This window comes from Pseudopipra pipra, chromosome 6 (assembly GCF_036250125.1).
Source record: "Pseudopipra pipra isolate bDixPip1 chromosome 6, bDixPip1.hap1, whole genome shotgun sequence".
NCBI classification, from domain to species: Eukaryota; Metazoa; Chordata; class Aves; order Passeriformes; family Pipridae; genus Pseudopipra; species Pseudopipra pipra.
This window is the reverse complement of record NC_087554.1, coordinates 42,173,660-42,194,800: the sequence shown is the minus strand read 5'-3', so window position 1 is coordinate 42,194,800 and position 21,141 is coordinate 42,173,660. Positions and strand designations below refer to the sequence as shown.

General features: G+C 41.0%; 1 protein-coding gene and 1 long non-coding RNA gene across 4 annotated transcripts in view; one reads left to right on the top strand and one right to left on the bottom strand.

Annotated features, from left to right (window-relative positions):
* Positions 1-10,029, bottom strand: part of ESRRB (estrogen related receptor beta) — a 131,311-nt gene extending 121,282 nt beyond the window's left edge. For both annotated transcript variants that reach the window (XM_064658797.1, XM_064658798.1), the window contains exon 1: positions 9,861-10,029. In XM_064658797.1, coding sequence (XP_064514867.1) covers positions 9,861-9,862 — 2 coding nt within the window. In that variant the 5' untranslated portion in view covers positions 9,863-10,029. The remainder of the gene's footprint in view (positions 1-9,860) is intronic.
* Positions 10,030-16,166: 6,137 nt separating this feature from the next.
* On the top strand, positions 16,167-20,786 carry LOC135416797 (uncharacterized). 2 transcript variants are annotated; one of them, XR_010431735.1, is made up of 2 exons: positions 16,167-16,263; positions 20,518-20,786. It is a non-coding gene; the product is annotated as an uncharacterized LOC135416797 (long non-coding RNA). The 2 variants fall into 2 exon arrangements; XR_010431736.1 differs by having other exon boundaries at positions 16,167-16,381.
* The last annotated feature ends 355 nt before the right edge of the window (positions 20,787-21,141 follow it).

Sequence of the window (21,141 nt, the reverse complement as noted above, 5' to 3'; positions counted from 1 at the left end):
GAAACAAACTCACGGCTGCTGCATTAAGTGGTCTTCAACATAAATACATGAAAGTATTCTCTAACCCATTGCCTCTTTCCCTTTGGGCCTAAGTTCTGCCCTGAAAATTCTACCACAAGAACCTCTCCATCAGTGGGAAGGAACACAGTACTGTTCAGAAAGGGTAAATTCAGGAAGCATCATTTCTGCTTAGCTCAGTCTTGCTCCATGGCTGCAATTTTGTCTTCACTGCTACTTTCAAGGTGGCATAGCTTATCTATCCTAGGGACTTTCACAGCTCTAGAAACACTACCAATAACAGCAAAAAAGAATTCAGGATAAGCAAAATTGGGTACCCCAAAATACAGATACTACATGTTTGTAACAGAGTATCATGTAAAAAATGAACTGCAAAGTGTGACAACCCTGGATCCAGTTGCAAGAAAAGTTATGGGGACAGCTATGCCAGGTGAAGTTAAGATGTCACCTAGTCTCATATTCTATCTCTCATATCAAGCAAAAACGTGTGCTCAGGGAAAGACTATAAGAAAGGTAATGTTTTCCTTGCTCTTCACCTTACTGCACCTTTGCAGACCTCACAATCAGTATCTTGGCATCCTGTGGCTTAGACAGCCCTCTAAACTACAAACTGTACTTGCTGCTGAGGAGTCTACATGTCCCATAAATTCCTTTTTGAGGGTATCTTTTTGAATCCATTCACTGAATGATACAGAAAAAATCCCAAATTAATTTTATGTGAAATGATACTTAATTTGTTTTATATAAAGCATTTTAAAAGAGAAAAAGATAACATGCAAGTATAAAGATATCAAAAACATGTAGCAGAGCTCTCTTCCTCGCTGAGAAAGTAGAGGTGCTAATTTTGCAAAGCAAAGAATTAGGCAGGTTTTACACAGGAAAATAAAGACCTATGCTCCTTTTGGTATCTTCTACTTAAATAAGCATCAAATAAAGCCACCTGTACTCCAAAGAAGCCACATTTCCAGCAGTACATTACCACTAATTCCTATCTCGGCTACCCTCATCTTTCTTCTAGCCACAGACTTTGGGCCTGACCCTACCCCCTGGTAGTCTCTTGTCTTGAATCACATTAGAAGCTCTTTCAGACAGAAGCTGTCTCATGGCTAAACGCAGCAGCTCCAGCAATAGGGAATGTGTCATGATACAAACAAGAAGAGCAAAATGGAAGCAAAAGCCAAAGCTGCCAGTACAACCCATAACCATAATCTGAGAACTAGTTAAGAAGAAGTAGAACAGTCACAGCATGAGATTTATTAAGTAGCAAATGATAATTTCATATTACATAATATACAATTTTGCATACTATATTAAATTCAGTATTGTGAGCCTCGAATGTTCAACCACCGATCAAGTCCCAAAATAAACAAAATTATACATTCTAGTATGCATTCATATCACTCCCTTTTTTTTCGGGGGAAAAAAGAAAAAGAAGATAGTTGGCATTAGTTTCTAGTTGTTCCCTGAAACCTTGTGGTCTAGGCACTTTTCTTCTCTTAAAACAATACTGCAATTTTTCTCATCATTTCCTTTCACATGGTGGAGATGTAAAGTCAAATATCGAGTGTGGCAATGAATTTGTTGGCAACATCAAAGAGGATGAAGTATAGAAATGATATGTAGGGCAATTAAATGGCTCTGTATGTTATTTGCATATCTCTATATAAGCTGGCCTGACTTAATAAAAAAGCATTTCACAGTAGCCTTTTGGCCCTCCTGGCCTTGTGTGAGATTTTGCAATGCCCTCCAAATGGTCCCAAGCTTTCTTGGCCTACTGACCTGGCTATGGGAAGCTGCAGAGACCTGCCTGAGATTCCACAAAACACAACAACACATCCAGAAAGAGAAATTGTGTAAAGCATGTTCAAATACAAAGCAGAGAGAAAAAGAGTTAGGGAGCACCTACAAGTGAGAGTCCAAATCTTGCAGTTATCAGCGGTGGTCCAGCCAATGGTGTAAGCCAAGCCCAGTTCATCACCTGCTTGCAGCTGGTGCCTCAGGGCCAATAGTGTGAGAGGAGTTCCCCCAGCCTACTGTGCTACAAGGACAACTGAGAGTCAGAAACAGTCAGGGCCTCCGCCTCTTGTAGGCCCATAGTTGCAGAAGAACCCACCAGATCTTCAGGGCTGACATTCTGCATTGCTGTGCTTTTGAATATGTTTCATGCATCCATAGGGGTGATGTAGCTGAGCAGACAAAAAGCACTGCTCTCCTCCAGCAGCTCCTGCAGTAGGTGGGTGTTTCTCCTGCTGCCACCCTGAGGCCAGAAATACATACCTGACTTCTCAGGGCAGGTTTGGTGCTTTAGTGCAAAGGAGGTGGGATATTTTATCATCCGCTACTGATCAGCACACAGAGGTGCTTAGGAGTTAGCATTGGGATCACAGGACCAAAAGCACTCAACCACCCTGTTTCAACTTACAAGCAAGACCAACTGAGGGGTCACTGTCAATTGGCCCAGAAAGATGAAGGGAGGGAAATGATGGGAGAGATGGATATCCTGTGACATGATAGCCTGAGACTTCATAGAATACTACAAACCAAGGCACTGCCAGCAAAAACTCAGTATAGCAACTCACAAACTACCATTTGCAGCCAATCTCCATTATGCACTATAAAATAACAACGCTACCTCTGTTCATCCACCTTTCCCTGGGAGCAGACAGACCAGTGGTAAACTTAACACGTCTAGCATGGAGTTTTTCTGGAATGAGTTAGCAACAGAACAGCTCTTCCTTTGCACTATCCTAGATAAACAGAGGATGTTGCTGGTACGAAGTGCCTCAAAGTGGCAGGGACAGCATTATCACTTCTGTGCTGTTTCCTGAAGGATCAATAAGCCAAGACAATCAATTCTTCTGGCTAGTCCTTATTCCCCATGAGAAGCTGTGGCTCTCATCCCCATCATTTAACCCTTCACAAACACAGCAGCAGCCCCATTAATTCTGTCCTCCTTAAACACACATTCCACAAGCCCACGTGACAGGAGAGATTACAGAGCTAGAAGTAATGTATCCAGGTGAACACAATATTGCCGACCCAGTACTTCAGCACAGCAATAACATGTCTATATATACTGCTCTTGGAGCACTTGGAGGCATCCTCGCATCTGATTTCTTAGTACAGGACAGACGATCCCAAAGAAACCGTAGCTCTCTATCCCCCACTACTTCTCTGTGCAGGGAGTATAAGACAGTCCCAGAGCACCAGCTGCCACTCACAGAAGGGGCTGCATAGGCAGTAGATGGCATGAACAGTCATTACAGAGAGTCACAAGAGTACAACCTAATTAGATACCACAAAACTGAAGTTTAATCCTATGTAGCAGAAAGAGAGTAAGAGGGGTGGGGAGAAAGCTCAGGAAGAATGAATGGAAGGATCATGGGATTATTTGCAATGTAAAAAAGGGAATAGGGGCTACCAGAGGCAAAGCAGGACTGCATTCAGAGCCTGCAGTAAGATGAAGAGTTCCGCAATGGTCGTGCAGTTCTCTATAGACCATGGAGAACAATGCAAGCAGAAACTCCATTTAAAATGGGCAAAACACATCTCATCAGGAAGGGACTCAGACTGAACAAGGAGTCCGTGTTAGAGCTATAAGTAAAGAACAACAGTAAAACAAACAACTCGGTGTAAAGACTGGCCATGAACACATTTAACCTGTACAAAGAAGTTTCCACCTAAAAAGTAGTGAGATGTGGGGTAGGCTCTTAGAATGACTTTTAAGTGAAGCATTAGAGAGGATGCTGATGCAAGTAATCCTTTCCTAGCCAATGTTTCACACAGAAAATCCTTGCTGCCCTCTCCCATGGAGGAGATGGTATTTGCCAATGGTTATAAATTCAGCGCTGCCATACTATCAGTGCTAGAGACTGTGGGTTCAAATATGACTGAGGAAATCCTATTCATGTGAGCTCTTCACCAGTCTACATTAGTTCACATCACCCACAGAGAAATGTTGAAATCCCTCATGCTAGGCCATGGGTACATGATGCAACAGGGAAGAACTTGTTGTTTAAAGGGAAGCAGTAGAAAAAGCTGCCAAGGAGAGTAACTGCAATAATAAGAAGTCCAGGAGGCCCATGGGAAAAGAAAGGCCTGAGGATGAATAACAAAGGAAAAAAAAAAAAAAAAGAAAGCTGTCTGGCAAGCCTGGTGGTAGACATACCCTCTCTCCTCACCCAGAAAGTCACACTCCAGGTCCTATGAGCTTTAGAGGGATGTTGATTAAATGCTTATATTTTACTACACAGCTACCAGTCATTGGCTCAGGCCTACTACAAACAGGTGATCACAGGAGGCTGGGGAAACGAGAACTTGTGGAATATATTTCCTGCTGATCCAGCAAACACAATTATGAAGAGAAAGAGAATCCATTCTGAGAGCAGCGTGAAACTCTTGTGAGCAGGATCATTCGCATCTCACATGGTTGAGGGAAAGGAAAGGGCAGCAACTCCTTAATGAATAAAAATAGTCATTTATGCTTTCCTGTCATACATGCTGGACATATGCTTTCTAGTATCTACACAGCAAGATTTAGTTGCAGGATTTATCCCATTAGAAAAGGTAATTTCCCCTAAAGATGCAGCCCTTTTTCTGGAGACTTTCAAGAGTGTTGAGACTTGAAAACTGTCATTACTTTGAAGACTTCATGTCAACTACACTGTGTGTTTTAAAAGTTTAGAGCTGCAGTATTTCCTTTCCTGAAATTCCTACACTACTATATTTTTGAGTACTTGTGACATGCAAGAACACAATAGCTTTCTATGTAGCTTGTGGGAGAGCTGAAGATCAGTTTTCAGTTCCCCAGTTCTTCATAAACTGTATATGTGCAAGGCAAAGCTGCACTGAAATGCCGGTACCTTCAGGGTAAACAGCAGCAGGTCATTCATAGGATTCAGCATAGCACTGGAAAGAACAAAAAGTAGTGAAGGAAGTGTATTTTGCCTGAAAGGTCAACAGGGGAGATCTAAGTACAAACTGCTAGGTCATGGCCACAGCAGAATAGTGCAGGAGAGGAAAAGGCTGAGGCAAACAAAAAGAAAACTGGGATGGGAAGGAAAGGAAGGCAGGAAAAAAATATTATACAGTTTTCAGCTCAGCCACAGAAAGCTCCTGTCTCAAAGTGATCTGCTGTAGGCGCCAGTTATTAGAGGGAAAGAACACAATTATTATGTATTTCAAATGCATTTAATAAAATACACTCTAGCTGATGGTCCTCTCCTCAGCAGGTCCAGGCACAGAGCACAAAGAGAACGGGGCCTCAGGCATTCACATCAGGTCACAGTTTTAAATAATTTTAAAACTAGGGCAAGGTGCCAATTCTTACCTCAAGGTGCTACATCCACATAGACATGTCAGCAAAAACAAAAAGTTTGGTGTATACAGGATGACCATTGATACACATGGCTCCAGAATGAAAGAGTAACTTACTTTTTTAGCCAGAGTTTACCACTTTTGAGTAATAAACCTGGAGCTTCATCTCAGAAGAGTCAACAAGATTAAATTCAGATCTAGTATATAGGACAGCACCATTGAATGTTACCTGAGAATTACATTAGCCTTCTATCTGCTTGTTGTGTCAAAATCAGAAAATCTTGTTGGTGGTTTGTACAAAATGTATTTAAAACCCCCAAAAAACAACCAAACAACACCCCCCCCCAACCAAACAACAACAACAAATAAAGTGAAGTGCGACTCCTGTTTCCAGTACAAACCCCTCTTATTTTCAAGATATGCACCTATGTCAGTGATTTGCAGTTTTTCCCATGGACTAATCAGCCACTTGGGATTTATATAAAGTTGTTTTTCTGTAGATCTTGGAGTTATTTTGATGGCAGTCATGTATCATTTTACAGACAGGAGAACTGAGGAACACAAAGATATGACTTGGTCACGTGTCAGAAGACAGCACGTTTCTATCCCCATTCCTTTCCAGGACCTCTCTTCAGAAGAGAGGCAGGATCATAGCACAGTCTTGATTTTGTGCGGTTCACCTACTGCAGACAGATTTTTTGAGTTCCAGCTTAGGGCAAAAAAGTCTACTGCTGGCTAGTTTACAACACACCAGACCTTAGCAACACAGAGGTCCTTGGCTTGTTGCAGGCAGGCAGGCCTGCTCGTTTTCAGCAACAGCATGGTCTACTCAAGCTGCCCACGCATGTATGATGAACTCATCACAAAAGCAATCAAGCATTAATTTGGTCAATCATTCCTGTCACAGAGAATCCAGTTCTCCAACTATATTATTTGATGCAAGTCTCCAGCTAAACTGAAGGACAGAAAAAATACCTCAAAGATACCAGTTTACAGAACAGAAGTAAAATAATTTAGATATTGACCTTTCCATACTTCTTTTTTTTTCCTTTTTTTTTTTAAGAAAAGGTTAGCCAATAGTTAAGCAGAACCAAAAATAAAAAGCATTAAAAAATTAAATCGTGTATCTTCCAGGCATTATTAATAAAAAGACAGACCACCCTCCAATCCTTCTCATTTATAAGAGTATTTATTTGGAGTTTCTATTAGGCTGCTGCATGTACTGCGTGCATCCTGCTTCACTGAAGAAGAGCCTTTTTGAAGCATCACTTGACTTTGTTTTAAATATCTTGCTACGGTTTCCATTTTAGTTCTGTGAGATGATTATTTTCTCTCAAACTGAAGTTATACAGCAGTTGAAAATGCTGATGGCTTAACTGGTTTCCTTTTTTTTTTTTTCCTCCCCTCTCCACAGCAGCCCTGAGGGGGTTTAACTCTTTCTGCAGCACTGAAATCCTGCTTTTGGAGTTCAATGTTTAACTCTCGCTGGGAGACTCATAAATATTCGGAGTCACTCTCTCCCTCTCTGTTTGATTAGGAAATGAGCCTTTAACTCAATGTAATCCCCAAGCCATTAACAAAAAAGCCCTCAACAGCTCCACTATTAGAATTTCACTCCTAACCCACAGAGGATTGAATTAGATTAACATAACTACCCGCAATCTGAGTTTATTTTCTGTGCCAGATAGAAATGTGTCTTCAGGAAAGGAAAAGAAGAGAGCTGGAGAGCAAGCATAGCATAATGAAATGTAAAAATAGAGAGATGAGAAATAGATGGACAGATGTACAGGTGAAGCGATAAAAAAAGGCAAGAGAGAGAGATAGCTACATAGTCTTTAATAACTGGCTGCTGGCTTTGGGGGGTTTATTCAGAAGGCCCCTCAAAACACAGAATTGCTTCAAGAAGAGTATTTTTATCCTGCTGGTGTTTACTTCATATTCCCAGGGATTTACAGTGAGACACCTGAGCATGCTGTACTCCAGACACCTGTGCAGCAGATTTGGCACAGGTTTTATTTATAATTCCCAAGAGATGTCATACTCAGCAATGAAAGGAGAGGCGTGGAAAAGAGAACCTGCATGTCAGTCATTACTTTGCAGTCAAAGAAACAAATAAAACAAGGATGAAACAAAAGATGTTTGTTATTTGTTTTTCTAAGGAACGAAAAAAAAATCATGCAAGAGCATGTGTACAGTATGTCAGTTTGGAGGTTGATAGGGTGTTCAGTCCACAAAATGAGAATCATTAGAGAAGCAGAAACTAAATAACAAACACTTTCTACCACATAATGCATCAGTCTTACTTCTAACCACAGGTAACTCCCTTCCTCCAAATAAGTGGTCCTATAAACCATTGATTGGCATGCCACAGGACAGTAAGTGCTTGGTTATTTTTTTTTCCAATGCAGTAATAAAAAGATATGTCAGGGCAAAAGACCCACACACAGTTGAAAGGGAAGGATGAAGTCCAGCAATTATGTGGACACAACTATTGAATTATCCAAATAAATTCTTAAGACTGAATCCTTTATAGCCTTATACTTGGAGGACTTCTTTGGGAATGATCAGATTTCTGCAAAAATGTATGGTAAGTGAAGGAGTTTTTTTGCAGTAGTTCCCAAGCATAGTCATGCTGATATTTCTTTGTGTGTAGAGAAGAAAATATATTTTTTCAGTGATGTCTCTTGGTTTCCAATTTTTAGGGGGACCTCAGACTAGCTATATGATAGATTGTTGGTTACAAAGTCAGCAATTTTATTCCTTTAATGCCTCTCAGAAAAATCTGCTCTCCCTTTATTACACAATAACATTGCATTATCACAGAGAAAAATAAATTTAATATCATGGCAAAACAAACAAAAAAGGGACTTAAATAATTTAAATACATTCATTTTTAAGTAACATAAAAAGCCTCAATAATCAAAATGAAGTTTCATGTGATGAGAATGATCAGTCTCACAGTTTTGTTTTATCTGGGGGAGGGAAGCTTCATAGCAAGCGGTGTGTTGTAATGATCTTTTTGGGCATTATTTGGGTATGTTAGTTGGGTATGTTAATTTACCTTGTTTATCCACATTGCCTTCCTTATATAGGAATTCTAGCTGAATGATACAGTATTCATATCAATGGCTAAAAACTTAGAAAGCATTAATTTGTGGTCAGTATTTTTTGTTCCTAGAACTTAACCTAAATGCTTTGAGTATTATAAAATGTACATCAAAGAAATGCAAAATAAAGGACTAAAGAACAAGCCTATTTGTCACCTTTCTACAGTCAGTCCAAGTAATTCATCTATCGTGTTTTTCTCAGGACTTGATATTTTAACTGTGAGACAGCTCTGGTTTTCTTATCCTGTTTTTATTAGACACTTGTTCCTCCAAATTATTTTAAGTTTAGCTTCATTTTATTTGTTGTTACTTTCAAAAAAGGTAAATTGGCAGGGGAGGAATTTTTTAGAACATATATTTAATTAGAAATTTATACTAAAAAACTTAACATACCGAAATTAAAAATTGTAATATTGATGGTTTTGAGGGTAGACGTAATACGGAAAATCAAGGTCATTTTTCTATACTTAAAAATAAATAACCCCCCTAAATTTTGTAAAAAGATGTAACACAAACATCTGAGACAAAAATATGAAACAAGAAAAACCTCTTTTATTTTGACAAAAATATTATACTAAAAGCTACTAAAAAAAAACAATTGCTGACTAGTTATTGTTCTCCCTCTCTTCATATTTGTGTTAACAAAAATACTCTAAAAATATATCATTGTGCAAACATTTTGCATCTCGGCTGCTTTAAAGCAAACACCTCATTGACAATGAGAGAGTAAGTTCTTTCTTTGATTGTCACTGTGCCGACTTTGCAAAGACTTGCACCCCTCTTTTGTCATTGAAGAGACTTCAGTTGCTTTGGGACCTTTAAAATTAAAGAAACATCAACTGCTCAATGATAAATGCCTTCAGTAAAAGCAAAATTTCATTTCATCTCCCTGATAAGAGAAGATTTGATATGAAGCTGGGGGGGTGGGTTTTTTTCTAACAGAGGAAAGGGTGTCGCTTGATTCTTTTAAGACAGGACTGCTGAAGTTTCCAGGTTTGCCTTTACCAGCATGGGATAAATAGCACCTGTCCTTGGTAAGCCCTTAAGCAGAGTTATGTTATACATTGACCTTTTTGGAATGCCAGCAAACCTGACCATTTCTATTCCCAAAACAAAACTGTTCCACTCAAACTTTCATTTGCTTATTTCCAGAGGAAAAAGCCACACTCAAATAGTGAAACTGCCTGATTTCTACAAAGTTCTGAACCAACTCCTCTCCTTGTGGGTCGCACTGACCTTCCTCTGACAGTGTGAAAATAGAAAAAAAATTATTACCTTTAACTATATCAAGATGCTGCCATAATTTTTAGACCAGATAAAAGGGTTGGTGCAGAGCAACATTTGAATCCAAAAAAAAAAAAGCCACAAACCAAAACACAAGCCCAAAAATGCAATAAAAGGTAGAAGTTCACTACTTACATGCTGCGGGCTGAGAGATGAGGCTCGAGGCTGGAGTAGAATTTCCCTTGCCCTCAGGTGTTTCTAATTGCTGATTAAATATCTTTTGGTTCTGCCTGCACCAGCCGACAGTCCCCTCTGCGTCTCTGCCTCTCTTTGTGACTAGGACACAGTACTCTGAGTCCCAACCTATAAATAGATCCCAGCTCTGTGATTGATATAACAGGCAGCTGACAAAAAAAAAAAAAAAAAAAAAAAAAAAAAAAGATAGAAAGGAAAAAAAAAAAGAAAAGAAATAACCAGGTCTTAAGCAAGGCAGCAAAAGCTGGGCTTTTAACTCTGCACTGTGCCCAGGGAGGAGTCCCCCACAGTCACCCGTGGGCATCAGAAAGAGAAAGTGCAAGGCAATTACTTTCCCAGCAGCATTACAGCAACTTGAGGCATGTAAAGCAAATGAACAAAATTCAATGCATAAAGGAGAGGGAAAGCACAGCTAGCAGACTGCATCCAAGTCTTTTGCAATTTAAGAAAAATAAATGCCATTTTAAAAACAAGTTGGGAATTCTGACACAATGAGAGAGGAGTTCAGAGATGAGTTCTGGGGGTTGGTCCAGGCATGCTTGTATTTCTGTTGCAGAATAAACTAGTGGGTAGGTTGGCAATTTAACAGCTTGTCAGTCTACTTAGGGTCTCTGCCTACAAACACTATTTGATGCAAACAAAACTCAGGGCAGTGATGGTACCTCCCCTATTGACTCAGCAGAAGTTACTTAGCACTCAAGGACCTGAACCCTCATTCCTGCTTCTGTCCTTCGCTGCCAGGAGAAAATGATGAGTTACAGATATCAGCAAAGCTCTTTTACAGATAGAGGCCGAACTGGGAGCCCACCATGTGGGCAATGACTTGAGAGAACACATCACAAATGCTTCTGCCGTGGTCCTCATTAATAGATGTAGGGGTAATGGTCCTGGATTTTCCCATATTTCCCCATATTTCCCCATATTTCCCCATATTTTCCCATAACAGGTTCTCCTGTTAGAGGCACAGTCAGGCAAGCCCAATAACATTTCCAGCCTGCAGCTGGTTCTCCAAGCCTGCATCAGCTTCTAGATATTCATGATCTCCAGTAGAACCTTAAAGACTAGGCAGTTTCATAGCAAAAGGACTCAAAGGCAAGGCAGCTTCTGATAAATACCAGGGAAAGAGTGGGGAAGAAGAGGGAGAACAGTAGGCAGAGGGAGGCAAAACAGCTGCTACCTTTGGCAATATCTCCTACGATCAACCCTAGGACCATGCCCAGCTCTGCTGGCAGAAGTACTAGTGCAGACAGAGTACCATATCTACCAGCCTTCTTTTCAACATACTGCTAGGCTTGCTTGAGCTGAGATGGTAAACAAATGGTGAACTTATAAAGAGGAGCATAAAATCCTTAGGCACCAAGCCCATGCTGAACTTCATGGTTCTTTGGCTCAGTGGCTAACAGTACCCGAATAATAATAATAAGCTAGTTTAGGCATGTCTACACCACACTGCAGCTGCTGCTGTTGCTGGAATAAAGTAAGTCAGTTCAACAAAAGCAGCTATCCCAAAGCAAGGCAAGGACCCATCACATCATAGTCAAGATCTCAGTTCAGCTGTAGCTATTGATTATGTAGCAAGAAAAAGTAATTTCCTCTTTTTGGGCCAAATCCTGCTGCATGCTTAATTCACTTCTTGCCAGCATATTTTGTGTCTAAGCTGTTAGGATTCAGTCAATGAGTTTTTCAAAAAAAGTCCTTTTTGCAGGACAGGGGCCTGATGAAGCACTGGGCAAAGACTCATGATATTTAGTTATTTTCCTCAGCTGAGCTACTGCCCTCTGTGAAGTCTGGCTTGTCACTTTATTATGGCTGCATATCCCCCAGCTTTAAAAAAAAAAAAAGATAACAATACTTAACACTGTGCTTTAAAGCACTTTGATATCTACAGATTAAGACCTACAAATGAAGAAGGGGAAAATAGAAAAGTATCTGACAGGTTGAGCTCCAGTGTGGAAACACACCCTCAATTGTCTGCTGGATTCTGGTCCTTCACCTAGTTGAATCAGATCTCAGATCAAAAATTACCTGACAAACAAAGAAAAATTTTATTTCTGTCCTCTCATTTGGGCTGACTAGTACAAGATATTTTGGGCTTTAATATTGAGAGTTGTAAAACATTTTACATTTCCTATTGCCATAGGAAGGAATTTTAGATGCTCAGTACACAGAATAATCAGACTGAGACATAGTAGAACAAGGTCCCAAAACATGGGCACCTAAATCCAAATCTTTTGAAAAACTCAGTTTTAACAAAGGCATAGTCACATAGATCCTGAATGTGTTACCACTTTCAGACTGTTCTTTGCTGTTACATATTGCTGACGTCTAAAGTTCTTCAAATACCACTCTGTCAAGCTTTGTGTTTTATAGAGCAGGATCATCCCTGCCCCATCACATAGGCCAAACTGATACCACTGTGGGAAAGCCCACAATGTAGTCTAAATCACAAGGACACTTTGGGCATATCTCAAGCAGGTAGCTGGAAAGCTCTATTCAGTTCTTAGGTCCATGTCCAGTGCTTATCATTGGCATCCCATATCCATACAGTAGAGCAAGACCTGGGCATACACTTTCTGCATAGAGAATGAAGGGATGAGGACTTGACAGCATGCCACAGTTAGCTAGTTTGAATGAACCTTGAATGGAGTCAGCATTCCTCCATCCTTCCTCTCTGCCTTTAGACAGCAGGATGTATGACTTCAACTGCTCCCCAGTGGGGTACTCAGCGATCCAGAGAAGATCTGCTTTAGATAAAACTTCAAACACAAGATCCCTACCCCACTGCCAGCACTCTTGTGCACAAACACCACTTAATTCCAGACTCAGGGCGAGGCAGGGAAAGAATCCAACAGCAGAGGCCGTAAGACTGAATGCCCACTCAAAGCACTGCAAAAAGAAAGCCAGAAGATTTCAAAAGCACCTTCAGATACATTAAAAATAAAAAATAGGGAAAAAAATCAACATTGGTAACTTGTAGACTCTATAAGGGCTCAACTCTTTTTTTGAGGCACAAAAGTTCAAAACATTGTAAAGTGCAAGTGCACCTTTACAGTATTTTCTACTTGTGGTTTGGGAAGGTATTTTTTAAATGCTTCTTGCTAGGGACATTTTCATCATATGCCTGTATTTCAGTCTCAGATTCTCAAGTCTATGGCAGAGGTAAAATCTCAGAACTTAATTTTCTTCAAACACAGTTTGAGCCTTGCACATATAAATCTGGGCAAAATTCATCCAGGTGCATATAAGCTATTATAGAGGAATGCAAAATATAGTTTCCTTTTAATGACAAAGAAACCCAAATATTCACAGATACGTTTTTTAGATAGGGACAAAGCAAAAAAATTTGAAGCTTGAAAATACTGATCCAATCAATGGAGTCTTCCAATTCCCTGAACCCACACGTTAAACCACACAGATAATCTTTATCCCTTCTCCTGTGAGTCTCAAGGTGCTTTGGTGCACATTTTATTTACGTGCTGTAAGTTTAGAGCTCAGAATCACTGCTGCTTTTAGATCAGGAAATGCAGGTAGGAATATAAGTATTAAAAGATAAACTGAAAGTCAGCTCTGCAGTTTCCAAGGCTAGCCACAAACTATGAAGAATAATTGTAACACGCAAGAAAATATTTCTTCATCAGAGTCACACTACTTTGAAAGAGCCTAACAAACCCAGCATTTCTGAATAGCTGCGTTATTGCTCTGATGGCTTTAGTGAGGTTTGAATTGCACAGATTTCAAAGAGGGACTACTTAAACACCAAAAAAGATACTATAAAATGATAAAATTTTTTACATAAAGGACATTAACATTGAAAAACCACTTTTCCAAGACTGTGAAAATAACAAAATAAGACCTAAAAGATAAAAGAATGAAAAAGTTTGAGTAGCAACTGTCTTCTGAATGCTTGGCACACATAGTACGACTCTCAGATCTGATTTAATAGGTAGTTAAATATACTATGCATTTTGATACAAAGCAGATACTCTGAAAAATAGTATGCGCAAGAGGGAAATGCTGATATTATAGCTAGGAGTTTAGCTGTTCTATTTCCTTACTTCATTTTAATGATGCAAACTTCATATTGTTTCAATGTTCTTTTCCTGTGCTACCAATATCCATAGCCGGAATTTTTTTTTGCACACACTGAAGCCAAAGTTCATATGTTTGCATCCAGTTTTTTCATATACCCTCTGGATGGTGCATACCATGTTGCCATGTCAAGTCTCTGCCATCAGCAGGGGAAGTTACACTGCTCGGTTAATACTCTTGTAAACTTTGCTCCTTCTTTAGTTCCTATATATTTTGCTATTTTTCAGGAATGTGAAAATGGCTAAGATTTTAACAGAAGTCCCCTACCAGATTTAGCTATTCCAGCTAAAGATGTCCCCACTCTCCAGCTGCCTGCCAGCTGAAGATTAGGACTCTAATAGCTCTTTGGCAGAGGGAAACCTGCAAACTTTAACAGCTATAAGTAAAACATGTCAGGCTAGGACTAAGGAACTTTCCTGGTTTAGGCAGCACTCAAATATATTATTTCATTTTCAGAGCTGAAGACAGAGAAAAGTCTTCACCTGGCATAGCTATTTGTAGAATTAGACTGTGGAGAGGCACCATCTGTGGCTGCTCAAGCAGAGGTTATGCCATTGGCTTCAAGAAGAACAAGAGCAAGCACAGAGGAATGCTCCTCTCCCTTGTTTTGCTGAGTCCACCAGTAATAACAATGCACTAATGAAAAATAGCTTGGCTTGAGCAACAAAACACATACCGGAGTGTGTTCAGAGACTATTCAGAGCAAGCATTCAGTTCTACATGTACACACAGAAATAAAATCTGATTTAACTAAAGTCTGCAAGCAGTAGGACAATCATATGCTACATTACATTTGAACACACTACCTTTTGTCAGTCTATCACGTAAAGTATAATAACACAGTCCCTTCTACCTTTGCCTCATTTAGATCCCTCCTAAACTTTCACTACTACTGCATAGCCTTTGCCTAAAAGAGCTTGTGTGTTAACACCCAGCAAAAATCAAAAAATGAGAAAAAGATTTCTTGGGTGTACTCCTGCCTAAATTATGTAACCACGATATTTGCTCACTGGAAACCACCCTTCAAACTGCACGCTGCAATGAATTTCTCCAATGCTGGGCTGTCAATTCCATCATTTGTGCAAGTACATTCTAAACATTCATTTTGCTGTGGATGCTTTGCAGAAACTCCTCACTGTTGTTGTTGTTCAGGACCTTGTTTAGCACCAGCAAGTCCACACCTGTGCTGGCAGGGCATTAGCTGTGCACTCAAGACAAATCTCAAAGCGGCCCGGCAGCCTACTAAGGTCGGCTTCAGGCAAGAGATACTGTTTCATGTTCTCAGTGACCTTGGCCGTGGTGGGAGAGGAAAGGAAGCATGTTAAGCTGTCATAATAGAGCTGGTAGCAATTTTGATAGCAGGAGAAGGAGGACAGAGTGAGATTTAAGCCAGTTCTGGTGCCAGATCAGAGACCAGGATTGCCAGAAAGAGCTTCCCCTTGGGTTCTTGTTTTAATTCAGATTCCTTCAGACAGCTTCTACAGAACCTAAACAACTACGTTATAACCACAGACAGGCCTAACCATGATGTCTGGCTCCAGATCTAAACTCCTTACAGCCAGACTGTTAGCTCAGCTCTCCAGAAAAATCATCACCATTTTCCAAATGTGAGTGTCAGGGGGGCTATTAGTGCTCTCTCTTCTCTCCAGGGAAAGGCTCCATACTCTTTGTGTGTCTTGCTCGATTAAAAGATACATTTTTAAAATAAAAATAAAGGAAAATAACTGATTAAGTTCCTCAAAGGAAGAGGATGTTCTGTCTGCAGACAAGGAATAAGCTTTTCCAGGAGAAGCCCTCTGCATGCAAGCTATGCGATGTGCAACATAAGTTCCGCAGCTTCCAAAGAGAGGAAAGACCAGTTTTGCAGTTGTTCTCTCCAAAGCAACACCATCCATCTCAGTCCTGCCTCATCTCCCAGCCACATTAATTGTGTCTGAAAGAGCCCTCAACCCTGCCCTGAGGCTGGAATTCTCACTGGTCTGAAGGAGAAGGTACAGCTCCTGCCCTTGTCAAAATACCATCACCCAAGTGTCACTCAGTGTATCCACATCAGGTGTCTGTGGCCAGGTGCTCGATGTGGGGTGGCTGCAGGGTGGCCTTTGTGAGGAGTGGCCGGGGCTGCCTCGTGCTGGACACAGACTGTTCCAGAAGGTTCCAACCAACACACCACAGGACACAGCTGAGCCCCTCAGCCAAGATGGTAGTTGGTGCTTGGGGAAAATGTGTTTAAGAAAGGGCAGAAAACACCGCACAGGTGAGGAGTGAGAAATGGCTCCACAGACACCCTGGTCAGAGTAGAAGGAGGGGAGGAGGCACTCCAGGTGCCGGAACAGACAGTCCTCTGCGCCCCTGCCGAGATCACGGTGCAGCAGGTGGATATTTCTTGTAGGAATTGTAGCTTGCAGCTGGCTAAGATCAACCCACCACAATGTCTCACAAGAGACAGAAAAAATCTGCTTCGTTCAGTAGCTCTCCCTTTGCACCCAAGACCTAGGCAAGCAAGTGCTCCTGGCAGGTGATCTTGGCTGATGTTGCCAGGGCTCCTGTGCCAGGCTGGATATGCCACAGGGACAGGTAGGAAGAATATAGGCCCCCTAAAATAACCCTGAACAGCATTAGTAACTGTCTTGATACTATGGGAGAGACTATTCTCCCACACAGATTACACCAAAACCCTACCTACAACTCCTGACTGATGAGGAAATTAAACCATTGTGTTTGGGAGGTACTTTAGGGCACACATGACTTTCACAAACACAGCAATGTGTATGTAGGTGCCTGCCTCAATTCCCTCACTGGCAATGAAGTTCTACCATCATAATATCACTCCCTCACTGTGGGTAAGCCAAACACAGAATGGCAAGCTAAGCATTACCCTCACAGAAGTCTCTCTAGCATATAAAGCTACGACAAGGTTCACTTGCACTCCTGCGGGAACGGGAATCTGCATTTCCAGCTAAAGCCTCACAGCTCTGTGCCGTCTAAAACCACTTCTGAATGCACTCTATCATTGCAGGCCCTTGGCAGAGAGCTGTAAGCCCTTGTAATGTGTTGAATGTGCACAGACCCAGGTAGTATCCCTCTCTCCATTGTCTCTCTTTCTTTAGGCTAACCATAGCAAGTTCTGATGAGCTTTGGCTCAGCTTCATTTTAGCAATCTAAGTGAGGTGGTTTCCCCCTCTTCAATGCAATTCTGTTGCAGTCTCCATTGCCTCCTCACTTCATCAGCTCAAGTCCTTCTTCATCTCAGCATTGCCAGTCACCTGTGAAAGTTCTCCTGACCAGGACAATTCCTATCCTGCAGCCTGGAGTGCCTTAAAACTCAGAGCATTTTCTCTTCAAGACAGTGGAGAGAGGGAAGGGAAAAAGGGTAAGAGCCTTTTCTTCCAAAGTAGTTACCCATATATGCAGTAAAAAAGGGTTTCACAAAATGGTTTAGCGATCCCTTCCTCTGCTTTCCAGGCCATCAGAAACTCAGTTCCTCAGCACTGAGCTCATCCCAGACAGAGGAGCAAGGCTACAGCACACAGAGAGTGGACAAGCTGCAGGGGAAGTCTGCGCAGCTGCAGAGCTTTACTGCTTGATTCAGTCACTCAGGATTTGGTCTGAGGATGCTTTGTGCTGAGAGAACATTAAGAGGAGGCCACGCACATGGTCCCAGTAGAGAGAGAGGTGGCAGCATCAGGGAGTGCCAGGATAAGGTGCCAGGTGCTCAGGCAAGAACACCACAACTGTCCCCACAGCCAGACAGAGCCACATGCTGCCAGCCAACAGCCTGCAAGGTTGAGAAAGAGCCAAAACTCCAACAGTTTCTCTGCCAACAGTCTTGGCATGCTCCCCCCCTTCTCCCCTTCTGTGCTCCTGGAAGTGCTATGGGTCACTTCTGGGCACAAAGATGTCCTGCAGTTCATGACAGGTATTCAAAGCTGCTGGAACCTGAGCTGGAGAACAGGTATAGCACAGTCTATGGCAAGCTATATTGTCCTCCATACTCCTGTCCTCCTCCCCACCGCCCTCCAATCCCCTGTAAAAAGATTTCTCATTTGCCAAAGTTTAACAGTGAGGAGGGGAAAAATATCTGTCAAATTCTTAACTTCAATTGGATTTACCAAAAGCCCTTTGGAAACAGCTGCTTGAGGAAGATTTCTGTCGAGCCCGTGTTCCAGATGCAGACATTTGGTTGCTCGGTTCCTTGTTGCCGCTTTAGTCTGTACTTTTGCCACACCTGGACCTGTCCTCACCTGGAATAACCAGTCCCTTCCATGGCTTCTGCCTAAGGCCCTGCTGCTGTTGGGAGGTGAGGCCCAGCTCCTCATCTGTTCCCTCCCTTGAGGAATGTGTCACGGCATGGCCTCACACACACTCACTCATACATGGCCTGTCTGCAACTCCCCACTGAGCATAGAGAGGAAGATCTAAAGCAATCACAGTAGCTTCTTCCCTGACACATCATGTACCAGAAAACTGTCCTGTACTTACAAGCTTGGTGAAAAAACCTCCTTTATCACTTCTGTGCAAAAATAAGCTCTGTGCCAGAAGTGTTGGATGCTGTGTGTTTGCGAGGCAGGGTGGCAGTATCAAAGCACTTTACAGCCAGGTAACAGGAACTCCAGGAGAAGTCCCATTTTTGTGTCACACAGCGAATAAGCAAAATGAAGTTATAAGCAGCTACTTAAGCATGCTCTGAAAAAGCTGGTTTGGATTTTAGCAGAAAGGTAGCCTCATTCATGTGGACTTTGTATCCAGATGAGATCCAGGCTATATTAATTCAAATGCAGAGCACCATGAGATTGTATCTGAGTTATCATTGCACACTGCTCTCCTGTGCCCTGTAAATACACCTTTAGTATAGATGAGAACAGAACCTCTCTCTTTTGAATACATCAGGTGCCTTGCCATGAGATCCTGGAATACATTTGCCTGGTGAAACCCCATGGAAACTTGCAGGACAGACTACCACTTTCTTTTTGGAAGCCTATTCTCCAAAGCTGTTGTGCTATATATGCATCATTCTCCCAAAGAAATTTTTTCTTGCCACATTATCAGATGACACAATTCACATTTTTAAATTTGTAGAAATGGGATGTTAGAAAATATACGGTCTGTAGAAATGTTTTCATGTTTCCTCCTTAAGTTTTCATAAAAAGCAGATCATGTTTAAAAAAAAAGTTAATTTATTTTTCACTTTCTCACTGGTCACTAGGCAGAAAATAAGGCTCTAATTTGGAGGCAGGTGGATTGCTGGTTGTAGCCATGGGGTATTTCATATTTCTCAACTGTATTAGCAAATTTCCCTAGAAAATACTTTCCTAAATCTCAGTGGTTCTCTTACAAAATTTAACAAAACACTGAGTTTTTGAGGAATTATTTGGAAATCTTCTATGTTAACTACTATTGTTCTGAATGGTGGAACTAATTTGGAGAAATTATTACTCACTCTGGAAAAATTTAACCAAAGTGCAAACAAGCAAAAAAGACTTGACACCAAAAGCCACGAGGAAGCAGTCCCTTGCCCTGAACTGCTCACCAGGTTCTCCATAAATGCAAACTCTTGTTCCAGCTCCTTTTTCAGAATTTGTGAGTCTGTGCAGGGAAACTGCTTCTGCATTGGTACATTATGGTTGCAAAATGTTACCTATTACCCTTGCAAACATTGTTAAGTGAGTAATGGACAGCTTCAGTGGTCCACGTAATGGCAACACTGTAAATAAAATCCATTCAGCCATTACCTTTACTTAGTGGTACAGAACAAGCAAAAAGCAAGTAAGTTCATGGACAAAAACGTCATTAAGGTTATGCGATGACAGAGATGACTACATAGGTACTGTTCATCTCTGAGACTTCATGTTTCCAGATGCCTCATAAATGATAATTTTTAATTCAACTAATTACAGACACGCTGTGGTGACTCTTCAGACAAACTTGTAGTTCTTTTAGGTTATTGTTGTTATTATTATTATTGTAAGCACTATTCAGAATCTAGGCCCTTTGACACTAAGCACCACCCATATGTAAGTATGCAAATATGATCTTTACTGAAAATACTTTGTAATTTGAGGCCTAGTCAGCATCATTTTTATAACTATCCCACTTCACAGAAATGGTTTTACAGAATACTGCACTGAACAAAGTTATGTAACTATAACCACATTTATGTTAGTTAAGCTTACATCTCCAAAGAAGCCATGCTGAACTAAGTATGCCATACCAAAGTAATATTCATGCCAGAACTGTGCCAGTTTGACTATACTGGGATCCAAAATCACAGTGAAAACAGTATTCAAAGAGTCTAATGAAAACTGAGGGCACACATAAGTTAGAGGGCAGAAGATACCATCAGTACAGACATAAGCAATTTTACATCTGCACTTCAACTTAACTCCTTTAAGAATCTTCTATCTGAAACAAAGATGCCTTGTTTCCAATAGCTTTCTCTGTTGTGTTTGACTGGCTTTTTAACTGCATTATACTGAGGCTGCACTGTTACTCACCTCTCGTTAAATTCCAGGGAATCCACATGAACTATGAGCATTATGAAAGTCCAGAAAGAAGGAAGCTCATGCCTTACTATTCGCTAGAGAATCTGCAAGAGACACTGACCAACCAATGGATCCTCTGATGCACACACAGTAAGATGTGAGCCTCAACTGAACCCTTCTGTAATTGGGGCATTTGGACAGTCCCTGTCCCACGTGGATTTCCTGGACTCTAATAAGCTTGAGCTCATTCTGTAGTCTTTCCCTAAGGTATAATAATAAGGTCTCTACCTGTCACCTATTTCATGTAACTTGTGTGAACTTAATACCTTGCAGATTTCTGATTGGGTGCAAAATGCATTTGAAATTAGATAACAGATTCAAAAGTTACACAGACTTACCGAGTGCAATTACATTCTCAGTATTCCATTCGAAAAGCAGGCCTAACAATAAATTCAAGTTAAACTGACAAGACATTTTTCTAAGGAACACAATGATCCCTATTTAATTTTCTTAAAAAAAAAAAAAAAAAAAAAAAAAAAGAAGAAACAAACAATACCCACAATCAAACAAGGCAAAAAAGAGCTGGATATGGAATCAGGACCCCTCACCTGTGCAGTGCTCAGCTTTCTCCTGCTTCACTCTTGTGCTGCCAT